The sequence below is a fragment of the Eublepharis macularius genome, chromosome 4, assembly GCF_028583425.1.
Source record: "Eublepharis macularius isolate TG4126 chromosome 4, MPM_Emac_v1.0, whole genome shotgun sequence".
NCBI lineage: Eukaryota > Metazoa > Chordata > Lepidosauria > Squamata > Eublepharidae > Eublepharis > Eublepharis macularius.
Genome location: NC_072793.1, coordinates 114,236,464 through 114,255,659, shown reverse-complemented (window position 1 = coordinate 114,255,659; position 19,196 = coordinate 114,236,464). Strand labels below are relative to the sequence as shown.

Genomic DNA, 19,196 nt, shown 5'->3' with positions numbered 1-19,196 from the left:
ATGAATCCCCCACTGGTAGTGTAAAATCACAACGGCCTGTGCACTTTATTTCCTAAAAAGTAAGTAGGCGCAGTTCCAGATTGTTGATAAGACTTGAAAACTCAAAAAAAGTGTTTTCTCTTGACTCTTCTTTGATGTTTTAACTGTATTTTTTGGCATAATACATCAATAAGTGTCAGGGAACTTTCTTTGTTTGGTACTCTAAGCCTGTATTTCCAGATTAGAATTAGAAATATTCAGTGAAACCAGTGTTCCCAGATGGCTGCTTTGAAATCTTCATAGCAGAAACTCAAAAATATGCTGGTTTTTTTTTTTTTTACTAATTATTTGTGAATACAGCTGGGATGAGATGGCCATTCCAACCACTTCTTCCTACATTCCTTTCTAGTAAAGTACTACAAGCCTATCTCAGGAAAGTGCCTAGGACTAGCCTGGCTGCCATCTTTGTTGCTGATTTCCCTTCTTCTTGAATTAGCAGCAACCCTTTATCAACTGCCCCTCAGACCTAAATTAGTGTATTAGGTGTATGGTTTCCCCTTCTTAGTTCTACTCCTTATTTACTCGCTGGCAATGACCTCCCCCCGCCCCCCCTTCACACTGTCCTGTCTTCTTCCCCAGTGACATTGCTAGGGAAGGGAAGTGCTTGCAGGGCTGGGACATTTAGGTAGACAGCAGAGCCCTTCCTGCTGGGTCACGGGCCCCTAGATAGCTGACAATTTTCTGATTGACTAAAGAGAACTTCCATGTCCAGAGGCATTAAACTTCTGCATACTAGTGTTAAAAGATCAGAGGTGGTTTTGGACTGTGTGCCCTATTGTTGTTCCTCTAGGGCAACTGATTGACTATTGTGTGAAATAGGATATTGGACTAGATGAACTACTGGTCTGATCGAGCAGGGCATGTTTTACATTCTTAGAAAGGAACTGAAGCCTAGGGAGGAAGGGTGGCATGCCTCTTGCCTCTCTTTGTATGCATGTTGAGAAGAACAGCAGAATAATGGGGTGGTGAAGAGGATTCCTCCATGGCTCTGGTTTTTGTCTTGATACATCTGGTGCCTGCCTTGTTTTTCATGTCACCAGCCCTTTTGGTCTCCTGCCCATGGTCTTGGCCTTGATGTCAGTGGAATCATAACTCCGATGTCCCCTGATTTCTGATCATGTGTTACAGCTCAGCACATCCCATGTTCAATGAGTCCCAGGTCTGCAAAGGATGAAGACCACTGACCAAAGCAAAGTGGGAACAAAGAGAAAGGGAAGGATGCTCCTTCCCTCACACTTGTTTTAGCTGCTGCATGGACATGGAATCCAATACCAGAACTCCTCTTTACCAATGTGGTGTAGTAGTCAGAATGTTGTACTAGGATCTGGGAGACCAAGGTTTAATAAATGATGGCAGCGTATATAGGGAAAGTAAACACTCACGTTCCCTATCCCCAGTAACCCTGGGTGGTTGCTGTGGGAGGGACTCAAATCCAAGCAATCACTGATAAAATTCACCCCTCCAGTAATGAATGCTATCATTAATTGAGGACTCAGCCAAACCTTGAAAGATATTGCTCAATGGAATGCAAAACATAGGGAACTTACTTGAACTGATGCAGAAGTTTATTTTTATTTATATCCCACCTTCCACTGAGGAGCTTTGAGGAATTTACATATTGCTCTACTCTATCTTGTATCTTCATAGCAACCATGTAGGTAGCTTATGCTTGGATTGGAGCAGAATCATTTGCTGAGCAATACAGCAGAGTAGAGATTGGACCCCTCATCCTGCTCCAACTCATGAACTATACTGTACTGGCTCTGAATTTATATGCCTTCAGAAGTTAATGAATATATCTATAAATATTAAGGCATTTAGTAGACGTATGAATTTTCATGTTTGGGCCAAGAATCTACACATTTGCCATGAATAAAGATCATGAAGCATTCTGAAAAAATTAATAATAAAAGGAACATTAACTATATAAAATGCATTACATCAAATGGTTTTGTTTCAGGCAAGGTTTATAACAAGGAAGAGAATGAGGCTGTTATTTCATTTCTTCCCCACATCACAAATCCAGTTTCACCACGTGAAGTGCTGAGCTAGCATAAAATCCTTAATAAAAAATTAGCCAGGCTGTTGCATGATTCTGATTTATATGGAAGGGCCTTTACGAAAAGGAAGTGCTTTGTAGTGCCGAAGGATCAAAATTATCGAAAGGTGAAAGATTAAAGTTGTTTATTAATGGCCTTTGGCAGTAGGCAGGGCAGATGTTGGATGATCTAATTCTCAGGTGTGTTCAGAACAGGTAATTGTTTTATTTTGGTTGACAGTTGAACACACATGAAGCTGTCTTATACAGTCAGAGCATTTGTCTGTCAAGGTCAGTCCTGTCTACTCAGACTGGCAGTGGCTGTCCACGGTCTCAGGCAGAGGTCTTTTGTTTCACCTACTACTTGATAATTTCAACTAAAAACGCAAGCGATTGAACCTGAAATCATCCGCATACAAAGCATACTGAGCAATGTCCCTCCCACTTTGTTGGGAAAAAAATGAAATCCTGTCCTCAAATCATAGCTGATTTACAGCAATCCCTGGTGGAGCTAACAGAGGTGATTTGCCATTGCCTGCCTCTGCAACCCTGGTCTTCATTGGAGGTAGCCACGGCGCCAGGGTTACTGGCACTTGAGGCCATCCTGGTTTGCGCGCTCTGCGTGCATGCGCCCTCAGACTGCGTGATGACATCATCACGTAATGACGTCATCATGTAGTGACACCGGGCCATTGGCCGGCGGGTGGCTGGGGCAGTGTGAGGAGGCTGCCTGCACTCCGCACACTGTCCCGGCTGCCTGCCATCCCTGGCCTGTGGCTGCTGCACCCCGCCAAGGTGTGTGTGGCAGCGGCTGCGGTGGCAGCGGGGGTGTGTGGCGGCGGCGGTGCAACCTCCAACCTCGGCACTCCCTCCTGTGCCCCCTCTGGCCCCGCTGCATCCACGGCCCCCACCTCACCACCTCAACGGTGGCGCCGGCCCTGATTGGAGGTCTCCCATCCAATTACTAATCCTTCTTAGCTTCTGAGATCTGATAAGATCAGGATTTCCTGGGTTATCCAGGTCAGAACTATGCCACTGTAAAGCTGGAGTCACTTTTACCAGGTTAATTGATTTACTAGTGTTGCAGAACACAATTTACAGTACAATCCTGACCCTGAACCAAATGTGCTTAGCAAGCTAACAAAGCTTTACACCAGCTTATCCCAGAGGTGTGTGTACTTGGAACAGCAAAGATAGGATGTAACAATAGATGCTGGTCACTGGAGGTTGTAACAAAAATAGAGGCGTTACCAAGATGTACACTGAAATCCAACACAGAACAGCACTTGCGACAGAGATTATTGAATAACTTATAACAAATTCATTGTTAACATATCATCACATTTAAAGTGTTCAGTGTAAACTATATAATTCACAATAAAAATAAATAAATTCTTATATAATAAGTAGTCAACAAGGAGAGCATACATGACCGTATCACTTTAAAAAAGTCCCACAGTACAACAATAAAGTCCTCAAATGTGTCTTTCTTTGTTTTCCTGAGAAGACTGCCTTGTAAATAGTTATGCTGTAAATGGCGGTGATGTGTATTCCACATTGTTATATGGAACCAAATACCTGTAACAGGAATTACAAAGGTGCTGGTAATTCCTCTTGTAACAAACAACTGAAGGTAATCGAAAGAAATTGACCAATGATAATTTTCTTTTTTCTTAGTATAGGTGGACTCCAAAGATGGACACAGGAACCCGAAGCCCCCCCCCCCCCCGTCCCTACAAGCTGCCGGCTGAAAAAATCAGCTTGTTTCATGCCACTCCCACTTCCTCAGGGGCCAGTCTTGTTTCCACCGATTAGCATTAAATTAAGCCAGCAAGAACTGGGACATATCCCATAGGTGCCCATGCAGAGGGAACGTCCAAGTGCCCTGCCCCAGTCCCACTCCCAAGCCCCAAAGCAGCTGAGCCAGCTATGGCTGCAGCCAATCTCACCTCTCCCCAGTGGCTGGACACACCTTTCCACACACCATCACATCCCCTCATCCTATATAACCTCTAGCGATGATACCCAGAGCTCAGAGGATAGGGTATGTGCCATGGGGCTCTGTCAGTCATGTGCATTTAGAGCATGTAGCATTATACCCTAATGGTGGGAAATGCATTGAGAGGGCACTTCCGTTCAAAACCCTTACAAATATTTTATTTCTGTGTAGACAGACACTAAGGAGTGAATCTGCCCCCCCCTGCTGGATGGCTAGGGCACTGCACTCCAGACACATAAGCATGGTGTGTGTGTGGGGGGGGGGGACCAGCAGCCTCTAACTGAGTCGGCAACCATTCCAGGACCTTGCAGCCACCTCAGCTGCTGTCCCAACAATGCCACAATCAAGGCTAGAAGTTTGTGTGTATGGGGCTATCTGAGGCAGGTCTGCTCAGCAGTATGGCCCATGTCATGCAATAGGGCATACTCCAAGGAAAGAATTGTACACTGTATAATCCGCCTTGAGTCTCAGTAGGAAAGGCAGCCTATAAATGATGCAAATAAGAAAACTAAATAACGAAATCTGCAAAATTTAGCCCCTAGATGTTAGGACGGCTTGATCTTAAATATCCATAGGCTTTCAGCTTGAATTAGCACCGCAGGTGGGCATGTCTGTGACTCCTGCCTGGTAACAAAGGTCCCAATTCAGAGGAGAGCTCCACGGGGTGCGCGCTTGCAGCAGAACGAATGGTAGCTGGCTTGTCTCCCAATCAATACAGCCACATGCAGAGTGTTTCCAGGCGCGGCCTGCAGGGGTCAGTGTTCAAGTGGAAGTTGTCTGGCCGCAGCTCCGCTTCTAACCATGATCATCATTGGGCTCGCTTACCAGATTCTTCCTCAGGCACGAATTCCTTCAAGAGGGCAGGGCCGGCTTCCATCGGGCTTACCCCCCTCGGCATTATGGGACTGGTAGTCTTTCAGGGCCAGACGTGAGCTTGAGTGTGAGGCAGCCTACACTACAAGTCCCACAATGCCGCAGCCTCCCTGGCTGGCCGTTCCTTTTGAATGATTTCACTGCGGTTTACACTCCCAGCTAGTTTCGCAGGAGCTGCAAGAGGCACCATGGTGTGAGGGGCCGCCGGATCGCTGGCGTGTTCGGCAGGCGCAAGGAGCCTTCCCGTTTGATGGCAGCCGGGGCAAATTGCGCCGAAGGAGAGAGGAGGATGAAGGGCCGACGGCTGGCGTGGCTTTAAAAGGCTGCAGAAGGGGGTTTCCCCCGGATCCCTTGTCCTGCTCGCTCCCCGCCGCCTGCCTCCTTTGCCCCGTCTGGAAACCCCCCTCTCGCAGCCTTGCCCACAAAGATGTCTCTGGCCATGGACGAGGAAGAGTTCACCAAGCTGGTGATGGAATCGGAGCCCGAGTGGCTGCGCACCGAGATCAAGCGGCTCTTCCAGGAGCTGGGCGAGACCACCCGGGAGAAGATCCAGGCTGCCGAGTACGGGCTGGCAGTGCTGGAGGAGAAACAGCAGCTCAAGCAGCAGTACGAGGAGCTGGAGCTGGAGTACGAGACCATCCGCACCGAGATGGAGCAGCTGAAGGAGGTAAAGGCGCCCGCTTTCCTCCACTCTCCCATCTTGCTCTGTGGGGGTGCAGGAGCAGCTGAGCAGCGGTAAAGAAGGGGCATGCCGGCCACTGGAGAATGGGCTGTCGTGCGTGCCGCCGAGTCGACTACTCTTAGCCGAGAAGAAAGGTGGGAGGCAGGAGAATGTGGGCTAGTGGGTGGAGGACTTGGGGGGGGGGCAGCGCTGCTGCCTGACTGTGGGGGCTACGGTGGGCGAGCCCCCCTCCACGTCGAAAGTCCTTGCGTGCGAACGTCTGCTGCTTGCTCTCGCGCGCGCGCTCCCCGTGCAGGTTTGCGAGCAGGCGATCTGGCCGCAAGTCTACAAAGGCCAGCTGTGGCGCGTGCCTGGGCAGGACTGGGTGCGCTGCGTGGCGATTGCAGAGCCGCCCCCCCCCCCCCGCGCACTGCGCAGCCCTCGCCGGAAGACAGCTGCCCGGCCCTTTGGCTTCAGGCAGCCCGCACGAGGCGCATCACCAACCAGCGCCCCTCTTTCCCTCTTAACAGCGCAGCGGCGCAGCAGCAACGAGAGCAACCTTTTGTTGGAGGAATGCCGTGCAGCCCCCTTAAAGGGGCAGCTCGGCGCGTCTGTTCCTCTAATGCGCCGTGTCCTTGCCATGACATCTGCGCTGTCTCTTCTCGCACTGCGCTGCGAATGTGCAGGAAAGAGGATACTTTGAGATTAATACTTTGGAGCTCGGGTGGCAGTCTGCCCACCGGAGACGATCCTTATCTCTCCTGCCCCCTCGCAGTGATCTCCTGCGGTTTAGGAAAGATCTGGTGCCCAGCCTAGTTTGCTAGTTGATGGGAGGGGATTCAGTACAGGCCTCTATACTGATTTCCAGACTGATTGAAATAAGACACACATTTTGGAATTAAGTTGTTTCTCTCTCTGTCCTTTGGCAGCAGTACTCACAGTAATCCAGTGTTTTGGAAGAGTCAATTTCTGAGATCTAACAACATCACTTGAGTAAGGCGGCTGGAGGGGGGGGCATGATAGAAGCAGTTTGTAAAATTATGCATGGGGGGGGGGAGAAAGCAGCTGGATGGAGCCTCCCCCCCCCCCCTCACTCAAAATACTAGAACTCTGAAACACCTGGCGAAATTATTGAGAAATAGATTTGGGACAGACAAAGGAAATACTTCTTTACTCAACAAGTAATGAAACCGTAGAATTCACTGCCAGTGGCAGTACTGATGGCCATGCGCATAGATAGCTTTAAAAGAGGTTAGACAGATTCATGGAGGAGAGGTCCATCAATCTCCATCTGCAGAGGCAACAAGCCTTTAAACAGCAGCAGGGGAGGGCCTCAGCAACTGGTTGGCCACTGTGAAAACAGGATGCTGGCCTAGATGGACCACTGGTTTGATCCAGAAGGTTGATGAGGGTAGAGGGAATAGACAGAACTTTTTCTCCTTCTCCCAAAACAGTAGAACTGCAGTGTATCCAATGAAGCTGACGAGCAGTAAATTCAGGACAGACAAAAGGAAATACTTCTTTACACAATGAGTGATTAAGATGAAACACTGCCCGAGGACGAAGTGATGGCCACAGGCACATAGCTTGGGTGAACAAAATGTTTTAGGCAGAGTCTAAGAACCAGTCAAGTAGTTGCCAGTTGGGCATTAAGGAGGAAGGCGTTCCACAGGTGTGGCACTGCCCCTAGGAAAAAGGCCCTGTCCTTGTCTCTGGCTGCCTGCCTCTTCCAGAGGCAGGGAAACAGAGAATAGTACTTGGGATCAAGACCTAATTTGGCTGGACCATATGCCACAGAAGAAGCCTCCAACCATAGGCCAGGATTCACCAGCTCCCTAAGAGATGAACCAGCATCTTCAGGGGAACTTTAACTTCTCCTCTAGAACTAAATGTCTCTCTCTCCCTCATTTGGCCCACTATGCATTGCCTCTGCAAAGCAATTTTTTAAAGGAAGGCCTTCTGTACAGATTTCCTTCCTATGCTGTCACTGTTTCTAATTGTTTGAGTGACTTCTGCATGACTTCTGTTCCTCCATGGAGAAACCCTAAATTACTTTTTCAAATCCTGAGAAATCCCTACTTAAGAAAACATTTACAAGGCAGAAAAAGTTGATGATGGGGAGTGCAATTCTATTACTGCTAAATTAGTGTCAAGAAAATGTAAAGACCTGCTATATATGTGTGTCAGCTTACATCACCTTCATCATAGCCATAACATTTCAAAGGCTATTTGGAATTTTTCATGGTCTCTCAAAATTTCTGTTTATTCCAGAATTTCTCATGGAACTCCTGATGATGTCTTGCAGAACCCCAGCATTCTGTGGAACTCTGGTTGGGAAACGCTGCCCTGGATAGATTCATTTCTGCCTTTGTATAGTTAAAACTTGGTTATGCATCAGCACAGGATTATGCAAACATAGAGCTTTCCCCCAAACTGTTGGGGCCAAGTGGTTAAGGTAGAGGAAACAGGATAAAGGGAGCTTGGTGAAAAGTGAACTTGGTAAGGACAAAGACCAGCTATGCAAGACAAAAATGCTGGCCATTCACTTCCGCCAACTTGTCATATCTGTTGTACTAAATTATAGATAAATTGGAGGAGATAGCTTGACCTTTGTGTTCGATTTGGAGATAGATTAGAAGGGTAGCATAGGGGAAGGCTTCAGAGAGACAGGGAGAGAGAGGAGGTGTTTTCATTGTAGCATGGTATGTCCACAATAGGGGCACTAATGTTACCCTAGCTTAAATTTAACCTTGTTGTAGTTAAAAGGGCAAATACTTGTGCTGACACAGTTTGGCAATGAAACCTGTTTTATAGCAACATGTTTAATATCCATTCAGCTTAAACAAGAGATATCTAGGATGGCATCATTAATTAAGCAGATTGTCATTTAAAGCTTTTAAAGTTTGCTTTCTGTATCAAATCAAGAGAATATAGGTCAAGCCACTTGGGAGTTGCAATGAAAACCTTATGGGAAATGGAGAGTGTGGTTTATGGCATCTCTTTTTATTCTAGCCATGTTATTTCATACCTATCAAGACATCTGCATCCTTGGGCATGTACTGCATTTACAGCATAGACACAGGATTTCCTCTGGCTTGGTAAGAGGAGACGCCAGGATGTCCAGCAGTTAGAGGGTGGCTTTTCATGTCCCTCCTTTCTTCTTCTCACAGAGTAGAATGTGTAACGTAAACATAAGCAAGCGTATGCAAAATTGCTCTGTCTGGGACGGTGACAGGCTTCTGCTGTTATCGATGTGACTTTTTTAGCTGAGTGCTAAGAAATTCTCATATAGGGACTGATCGAGTCTGGGCTGGTCTAGGATAGACGAAATTACAGTTTTGAGGCCTTGATGATGTTAAGGAGAAATCTGGATGTCATTAGGATTGCTAAATCTATAACAGATGTGTACAGAACAGTTTCTGAAAGAACTCTTTGGTGCTTTTTTGTGTGTTGTTTTGTAAGTTCGCTTGGAGGATTTGCAGTCCAAGCCTCTGAGTGTTTATTCAGTAGTAATTTCCTCCGATTTTTGATGGGGCTTACTCAGCGAAGAAGTAGCTCTTCCCTAGGTTTTGTTCTCAGCTTGCAGCGGAGGCATGTTACCTCTACCAAATATATCATAGTAGCTGATTAATGTAACAAAATTATAACAATGTAAACAAAAAGATGCTGAGTCTTTTATTATGCTACTAATATAGTATGAAAAACCTCCATGGATACCTTTTCATGGATTTGGATTTCAAGGCCAACCTGAATGGCTATAGACCTTCTTAGGCCGCTAGGAAACTGTGCTTAATGTGACAGTACAAAGTACTCGGGAGGATTTTGTATTTTACAAGACAGGCAGTGAGGCAGTGTCCTGGAGACCCCAAGTGCAATAAGTTCTGGCTACCCTATAGACCATGCCAGTTGTTTGCAATGTTAGAACCTCCATAGGATGAATCCAGAGCAATTAGAGGGGTCCCTACAAAAGCAGAGGCCTGCAGATCTACCCATGCTCTTAGAGCTGGTGGGGCGCTGCGTTGTGTGTTACCACCTTAAGGAAGCAAAGAGGACAAGCATGGAGGACATGGTGCTCAGCCTGTGGAAAGCCTTCCCAAGATGGTTATTTGTCATTCTCATTTCCAGTGTCTGGTTAAGCTGTCTTTTATTCTGAACAGCATTTAGGAATACACAATCGTTTACCAAGCTTGTTAGAAATTGATTTTTTGTTCTGTGTTTGTGCTAGAACGCAGTTCTGGTTTATTGATATCGATGTGGTGCTTGTGAGTTTGAACTGATGATTTTAAAAAAAAGGTTTTATTTTTTAGTTGCTGAAAAAAATCTAAGTTTCCTTTCATGATACCCATTTTGGGACAAAGGCAGAGCATAAGTTATCTGTATGTCAAAAATTGAAAACACTTATTGTAGAGAAGAACAGTAAGTTGTAGAAAATTGTCACATTCAGTGACTATAATAGTTTGAAATAATGAGAATGCATGAGTTTAAGAACTTCTCTTGGACAGTCTAAAATTTGTTAGGCAGCCAAAGTATACTTTAAAAAAGCAACAAGGGTCTTTTTATACAAAACATTGTGAAAGATGTGTAGGAGACTGCTTCAGTGCGGCAAGTGGGCAGCTTCTTCTTGAAGGCCATCACCCCATCCTAAAGCAGGCTTGTCTGGCAATTGTCTGCCTTGGTAGAACTCTAGTTCTAGTAAGTTCCACTCCAAAATATGGCTTCTATCTGATAGGGCAAATCTTAATTTCAGAGCTTTCTTAAATGGGTCCCTTGTTTATAGAGAGGTAACAGTTTAATTATTAAGCAAACATATATGCAAATAAGATGATTTCCTGCATTATTCTAGTAATTGCACGTGACTCCTTGCCAGCAATTCTGTGCAGGCATATTGAAACTTGGACCTGCATCCAGCCATGCAGTTTTGAACACTTATGGGCAGTTACATTTTTGGAAGGCGGTATGGCTAGTTCCCCTGATCTCCTACTTCCCAATGCAGCTAACTGAATCTCCCAAAATTTTCTTCTTGGGAACTGACTGTCCCTCAAGAACAGCATAATGGCAAAATAGAAACAGATCCTGAAATAGAAAGTATCCCAGCTCTTTCTTAGGACAATATGACCAAATGTGTTTGTTTCCTTGGGGTGGTGGAGTGCTGATGGAAATTAACACACTGTGGAATTGACACAATTTGGTAACTTTGGCTAAATTGTCAGTGACCTAGAAAAAGAGGATATGGGCAGGGAGGTCAATAATGGGTGAATTAGTATCAAGGATGGAAATAGTTCTGGGGAGCACCTCAGAAACCTTTCCCTAATGTAGCATTTTTAAACTGATGCTACCTTTTCTTCACTCAGTAGGTTGGATCTAATAACTTTCTTTCACTGAGGATTTTTTCAGAATTCCTTCTCCTAAGGCAAGGCCTCTCAGTTTATCAGAAAAGAAGCAATTGGGCTCACTCCAGTGTTTCTAGTATTATTGTGGGGAAATTTTATGTTTGATTTAGTGCAAGTCAAAGAATCTAAAGGTGAAATCTTAAACAGCCTTCTAGACCCATTGGTTGCAATTGACCTACAAGCATGTAGCCCTGCTTGGTATTATGCAGTAAAAAAATTACCTATAAACTAGATTTCCATAGGATTTCAGCATGCCTCACTTTATATGTGTGTGTATTTTTTTTAGATTTTCAGAAAGCCATGTGTTATACAAGATTATGCACAGCCCCACCTTTCCTCCCCTTAAGTGGTTCTGTTTTAGACAGCACTATGGACATAAATCAGGATTACTTGTTTGAGGTTTTGCAGAATCAGTTTTGGTTTGAAGGCAGTGATTGTATGCACAGCCTAATCACTGACAGCCTTGAGGATCTGTAGACAAAAAGGAGGCCCATGATCTTGACTTCAAAAGAAGTTATCTGCTCTGCATGGTGTTTTGATCTGTATTTGTGATGTCGGTGAGATTTAGAACTAGCTGCAAATTTAAAATGTAACTGACTGTAGCCCAGAGCAGTTTTCTGATTGGCTAGCAAGGCCAGCAAATGTCATTCTCCTCATTAATTCCCTTAGTGCATATAAACCGGATGGTATTCTGTATTTCTGTAATGCAAGGAATGTGACATAGTAATACATATGTATGAAATGGATGATTGGTTAGGAGGCTATTTTCAGTCACTGCATAAAGTTAATGCAAAATCCATATACTTATTAATCTGTTGAGATGGTTGTAATGAAAAGGAATGATTATCTTTAGCTCTTTAAAATCATTGGTGGCTTCATGTAGGAGAAAAAAGTTTATTTCACATATTAGGAGACAATGGCAATATTTTATCTGAAGAAAATATTTCAAAACCTACTTTGCTAGGAGCTATAATGTGCTTTGTGATATGTGATTGTTTTATATTATGTTTACCAGATCTCATGTATTTTCACATATGATGTGGTACTTTTTTTAATGATGTTTACCAGGTCATAACATATTTTTTCTGTTTATGGTTTCCTGAAAATGGTCATTGGAATTAGTTACATTCTGATGTATATTTGATACATAATTGTGTATGTTTTCTATAATTTGATATATATTTCATTTCATTGGGTTTTGTTTCCCTTTGTGTGGTCACATACCTTTTTCACAGGTAATCCAAAGCCCACCACCAATTGATCATCTAGTTTAGTGAACCTTTTTTCTAATGTGATTAAATGGTAGAGTCCTCCTTGTTCAGCATTTCTTGTTTAGCATACTCTTTCTTGTGAAAAAGGGGTAGAAAAAGACACACACACACACACACACACACGGAACAAAAAAGCTAGCATATTTACAATGCAGTCTTAAGGAGAATTATACTCTTCTAAGCCCACTGACATCTATCGTGTTAAGTGTAACTCTGGCTAGGCCCGAACTGTTAAAAGACAACTGTTTCATCCCAAAACATCAGAAATCCAAAGTGCTTTATATAGCTAGTAAAAGCTGACCTGTAATACAAACTGCTCTTCTTATATCAGTGAACATGGGGCAAAATCCACTTTGATGCAGATCCTATTTAAATGTTCTTGTGTATCTCCCATTCACTTCAGTAAGGTTTACACCAGAGAAATCCCTCCTGGTTTTTTCTCTTTGTGTCAGATCCCTACTGTCTGAGTTGGAGGCCCTTTTTTAACAGGAAAAGAGGAGTGAGTAAAATGGCCTGCTTTTTATAGACATGTCTAGATATGTCTGCTGTTTGCATGCTAGGCTTCATTAAAAATAAAACAAGAATTTCCACTGCAGTTCTGTTCATTTATTCTAGTTTTTCTTGTGCAGGAGATGAGAACCAGTTAGTCTGCATATTGTCTGTGCAAAGGTGACATCTTGTATAACCATTTAAGATTAGAACCATTCCTGTTCTTTCTGCCCAGCTCAGCTTGTCTTCCTACTCAAGATGTACTGTGCGCTGAATATGAAAACTGGGGTTATAATTTTCCTTCCTTCCTTCCTTCCTTCCTTCCTTCCTCCCTCCCTCCCTCCCTCCCTCCCTCCCTCCCTTCCTTCCTTGTTTTCACCCAGGACCAGTAAGGATTATCCATGTTTGCATTATCTTCTTCAGTTGGATCCACACATCCAAAAGAATGATGTACTGGGAAAATACTCTGGATTAGATGCTTTACTGAAAAAAAAGTTGCCAATATCTCAACAGTGGTATGGTATAGATTCATTTACAGGAAGCAGCTTGAAAATTGGGGAAAATCAGTTCAGAATGGCATACTTTTCACAGCTTACTAGGGAAATGCTTAAGATAAATGGTCTGTATACTCTGTCTTTGCTAATTTTGACATAGAAATGTGCATCAATTAAGATAAAAGAGCAGTGTTGTGTAAGAGAAGGGTCTGGAGATTGATACGAAATTTGTTACAGAGAAATACCAACTGTTTTATTGCTCTGTGAACTGGCTCATTGCTGGTCCTCTTCCTTCCTGCCACTGGCCATTTCATGTTTCAGCAATGTGTAAGTGCAAGAGAGAAATGAGAACATGTATGAGAGGGAAGAAGCTGATTGTTAAGCAAGGCAGGAGTGTTGAGGCATGATCGTTTTGCGAATTAGTTGCTTTGGGTTCTGACTCTTAAATTGAAGGACTGGTTAGTGCTAAGCTGCATAGATGGCTTCCCCCTTCTATACGTTATCCATATAATAATCCTATGAAGTGGGTTAGGTTAGATGACTGGCCCAAGACCACCCAGTGACCTTCATACAGAGTATGGATTTGAACCGTGGTCTTAATTTCAGCTGTATCTTTAGTGCATTGGGCAATTCTCAATCAATGTCAAATTCACTTGCCCCACATCCTTGCTCATTTTAAGCATGGCCCACAAAAGGTAGAATCTGCTCCTTAAGGCCTCACTAGCCCAAGCTATTAGGTCAAAACAACATTTTTACACATCTTTGTTACATTCATGTATATTTCACAGTAGATGAATTTGTCCTAAAGAGCATATTAAAGCCTTACATTTTTATAAAGTAAATCCTGGTCATTTGAAAACAATGTCTTCTCTTAAAAATGGAATGGTCTGTTGTTCCAGAGTGAATAGCTTCACCATTTCCTTTTCCATTCTACTGTATGTGAGGTTATGACTAATCGGCTACATTGCTGGGCCATAAGGCTGCTCTGCTGGATGATTCATTCTTCTGGCATTCTTCGGCATATTCTTTTTCTCTCTACTTCTGGCTGAGTATTTGTTCAGAGTTGGTAACCAAGCAACAGAGGCTACAGCTTTGGAGTATGATCTATGAGAACCTTAACAGAGAGCAGCGATACAAATAAACTTCGGCATCTAAGTAATTCTCAGAGCTAGACATTAAAAAGAGATTTTATATATAGAGAGAGCAGTGGATGAGACATTAAACTGACAAACCCCTCCTTCAGTGCTCTGCTATGGCATTACAGCTGGTGATTGGTTCCTAAGTACTGAAAATCTGCTTGTTGTATTTTTAGGAATAAGGGTTTGATATGGGACAAGATAATTTGCATCTCCTGAGGACACGCTTCCTGTTGGCTGCATTTTTTTTTACAAACATTTTTTTTCCAAAGGTGGATTGCTGTTTAGAGTGATTTGGGGGGAGGGAATAGGAGCAAATATCTATGAAGGCATAATTAAACTGATATGCCCATGCAGATCACATTGTAGGTTATTGTATGAGAAGCCTTTATCAGAGAATATCTCAGCAAATGTCCTTGAGAAACATTTCCATGTAAGCATGTATGTGCCATGTTAAATTAGTTCTCCTTTCCCCTTCATTCACTCTGAGACTGTGTACGCTGGTAGATGAAACAGTTAAAGATTTTCTTGTTAGCTCTTCATGCATGGAGATTGGATATTGATGGTTGTTGTGGGTTTTCCAGGCTGTATTGCCGTGGTCTTGGCATTGTAGTTCCTGACGTTTCGCCAGCAGCTGTGGCTGGCATCTTCAGAGGTGTAGCACCAAAAGACAGAGATCTCTCACTGAGAGATCTCTGTCTTTTGGTGCTACACCTCTGAAGATGCCAGCCACAGCTGCTGGCGAAACGTCAGGAACTACAATGCCAAGACCACGGCAATACAGCCCGGAAAACCCACAACAACCATCGTTCTCCGGCCGTGAAAGCCTTCGACAATAGATTGGATATTGTTTTTTGATAATATGGTTATCTGTACTTTGAATAAGTAAAGCAATGATGTTTTGTAATAATTCAGCTGCAGTAATTTTCAATGGCTATATAATCGAAGACTTTAATTGTGTGGGACTGTGGGGTTGTAGAAGACAAACAGTGCAATCCTGAACACAGTTAATCTTTCCAAGTTCATTAAAGTCAATAGGCTTTGTTTATTTAAGAGATTTCTATGCCTCCTCATCAGAGTTCAGCCTGAGGCAGTTTGTAATTAAAATTAGTGATCAATATAAAAGTAACAGGACATTAAAACTAGCCCAGGGACATCCTAAAAGATACAAAGTAGGTGTCGGATGAGATTCAAGGGAGAGGGTGTTCCAAAGGAAAATGTCCTGTCTCTAGCTATCACTCCCCTTCACTTCTGAAGGCAGGGGCTTGGAAACCAGAGTTTGAAAGGCAGATATTAACTAGTGGGTGAGTAGTATGGGACCCTTCAGATACCCCGAGCCCAACCAGTTTATGGTTTAGAAGGATGGAACTCTCTTTAGGATTACACCAATAATCCCTTCTCTCTTTGAATATCCTATCAATGAAAATTTTAGATTTAGAATCCTTGACTCTGTTTCAAGGGATTATGCAAGGTCAAGCTATCAGATATTGGAACAGCAAATAACAGTAAAGATTTATCTGGGGTATGGCTATGTATGCTCTGGTAGTTAAGAAATGCCACCTTTTTTTCAAAAAGGTGTGAACACTGTTGATTGGCTTTTACAATGCCCTGTCAGTTCCATTTTAATCTGCATAACATTTTATATTTAATGTGTGAATTAATTTGCAAATTTCTGTCTAAATAATTATACTTCCTTATCTCATTGTATTATTATATACCATAGCATCATTGAAATCATCGCACAACATTAGCAAAAACATGTCTCTACCTCAAGGGGTTTCCAATCCTAAATTAGAGAGCCAGATTGAAAAGAATGAGAGGTAAGAGTAACATGGAATGAAAATGAGTTACTGCAATTATAAGATCAAAGTAATCTTATAATCAAAGTTTCTTTCCAGGTTAGTGAACGTAAGTCAATTAAAGCAAGATAAAATTTATAAACTTGAACATAGATTTAAAAATAGAAGAATAAAATAACCTCCAACATGGTCTGTGTTGATTCCACCAGTAATCTGAGTCTTGCCTTTTTATCCCCCTCAAATAGAGGATGATTGAATCACATATATTGGCCTGAGTTTCTTGGAAACATAAGCTAAGAATGCCCTAGATAAATAGGTTTCTACTGAAATGAGCATTGAGGCTACATCTGATCTATGTAATCTGCATTGACAGCATCTGGCAAAACTGTAATCCCTTAAATTTTATTGTAGTGCAAAACAGTGCTACAAAGGTAATCCCATAAATCTGACACCAGGAAACTTTGGGAGCCTCACCTGTTCAACCTGGGAGAGTGAGGGCCAAGCTACAAGTGATGAATGACACAAGTTGGACACTTGTCAGCTTCCCTCAAGTTTTGATGGGAAATGTAGGCACTTACAATTTGGCTCTCCAACTGCTGTCCAAAGGACTTTTCAACTGTCACTTGTCCAACATTCCGCCAAGCTGCCTACATTTCCCATCAAAACTTGAGGGAAGCTGACAAGTGTACAACCTGTGTCATTCATCACTTGTAGTTTGGCCCTGAGACTCCCAGGTTGAAAAAGTGAGACTTCCAAAGTTTTTCCATCTAGAAATGTCTTCCCTATCTCCTTCAGAATCCCTTAGTGCATTAAAATATAGGTGACTAGTGGCAAGTTAAATGGATTTAAAAATACACAAATCTTGTAAAAATCTTTGATCTATTAAGCATTACCTGCAACATGTTAACCTACTTACTGCTATGAGGCAAAAAAAAATTTCTTGATATCCTCTAGGCACCAGAAGCATAAGAGGCAATTTAACAGTATGGTGTATTTCTACATGCCCTACAGGCACAAGTTCAGGTTGTGGGATTAAACAAGTTTCAGAAAGGCATTTGGTATGACAAAATGCATAGGAAAATAGAGGCTTTGTCTTGCTTTTGACAAATCTCTACCCTGTGGAAACCTTTATGGTGTTCTCTAAGAAAACACTTTGTTGATTTTTCTGTTATAATAGCATGATAAGCTTCATGATCTTAACCACATTTAACCGCATCAGCTTTTGTCAGCCACCATTCTGAGGTCTGGTAACAATAAGGATCTTGAATAGAATGTGGGTTTTCTGGATGAATGAAAGATCCTGCCTTGTAAAGGCTTGTCTTGTATGAAAGTCCAGTTTATGCTTGACACAATATTAACAACAGGAATGATTTTTGAAGTTGTTTTAGTAGCTAGTGCCTTTTTTGGTTTTGCTCGATGGAAATTAATGTATTGGGCTTTTGCAGCTTTTTCATTTATTAATTGCTTTTAATTGTGGCCAGTTTTAATTATTGATAATATTTCAAACATTTGGTCTAACATGAATTATTATGATTGATAAGCTGTGCCTGAAATGAAATGCTTATGAACTTGTGAGATATGACACTTTGGTCTGTGCCACAATTACCAGAAACTCAACGACAAATCAAACACAAGACAGTCACTGCCCTCTAACATTATTTAGCAAAATCTTAGTGCTGTCTGTAGCCAAGTAGTAGCACCTTTCTGCTACTGGTAGATTATCAGAGGTCATGGTCTCACAGTTAGGTTGGTGGTTCCCATATTTGTGACCCAAAGGCTACACCAGAAAGCTCTGGTACTGGTTTTTTTTTAGATTGCACATGTCCCTGATGTTCCTAAGGAGTTGGTCTACATTCTTCAATATCATGACTATTTAATAACTCTTTATGATGTCAACCCCTGTCACTCTCCCTCTGTGAGGCAGATTTTTTCTCCAAAAGGGTCAAGATCACTTGCTGTGCCCAGGCAGTCTTTGGTAGCGTGTCACTGGGTATACTTTAAAGTTTCTTTTGTCCCACACTTTAAAACATATATATATTTGTTTTGTATCCCAGCCCAAATATTTGGTAGGGGGGAAGAAAGAGCCTACATCTTCTTTAAATGAAATGGCACTAGAGGCTGAGTAAAATTCAAAAGGAACCAGTGGGTTTATTAAACAGGCAGGGTTGGTATATAAGTAGGCAGGGAAAGTAAAGCTGAGGTAAATTGTGATTGTAGAACAGAATAATTCCCAGTCATTAGGCACAATAATCTTCTTAAAGCGTAGTTTCTGTAGTTTCATATCTTAAAAGTCAGAGAATGATAGTTGCAGACTTAGGTTACTTTAATAAAATGTCTTCATAGATTTCACTTTACAACTTAGGTTTTTCTGACTTCAATACAGCACTCTTTTCCCTTTACATCAGACCCAGGGTCCTCTTCAGAGCCAAATCCCCCTTTTTAGACACTGGGCAGGAATTGTTCCTCTCCAAAATACATAATCCTGATCACGTAGCTGAAGAAGAGTCTTCTTCCTCTGCCAGCAACAAACCCCTAGTTTTAACTTGTCTGTGCAAATCACTGCTGGCTTTCACACTTAAGTACTTTAACTAAAATCTTCTGTAAACCTAAACCTGCCCTAGTTAGGGAAAACCTCTTTCTCACACAGAGGGTTTCTATTCTGACATTCCTTGTCAGACTCCAAACTTCAGCTTCTCCAACAAATCTGTCAGCACCAATGGTTACCTCCTTACTGGCCAATCACAGAGAAGGGAAGACAGGAAGAGCAGCCTGTCAATCATTCTCCCTTCAGGCAGTATTTTACCCTTTCTCTTCCACTCTCTGGATGCTGCACTTAGTAAACCTTTCATTTAAAAGCCCATTCTGTCACACTGCTAAAGCTGTTGGGAAACTTCAGACAGTTCAGAATAAGGTAGGCTGGCTGTTATGTAAACTCAGCTGGCTTGAATATATTTTCTCACAGTTAAAAGACTGTACTGGTTTCTAGGATGTTTCCAAGTATAGTTCA

At 42.7% G+C, this 19,196-nt stretch overlaps 1 protein-coding gene across 3 annotated transcripts in view; it reads left to right on the top strand.

Annotated features, from left to right (window-relative positions):
• The first annotated feature begins 5,131 nt into the window (after positions 1-5,131).
• BICD2 (BICD cargo adaptor 2) overlaps positions 5,132-19,196 on the top strand; it is a 108,617-nt gene continuing 94,552 nt past the window's right edge. For all 3 annotated transcript variants that reach the window (XM_054976879.1, XM_054976878.1, XM_054976877.1), the window contains exon 1: positions 5,132-5,616. In XM_054976879.1, the coding sequence (XP_054832854.1) occupies positions 5,377-5,616 (240 nt within the window). In that variant the 5' untranslated portion in view covers positions 5,132-5,376. The remainder of the gene's footprint in view (positions 5,617-19,196) is intronic.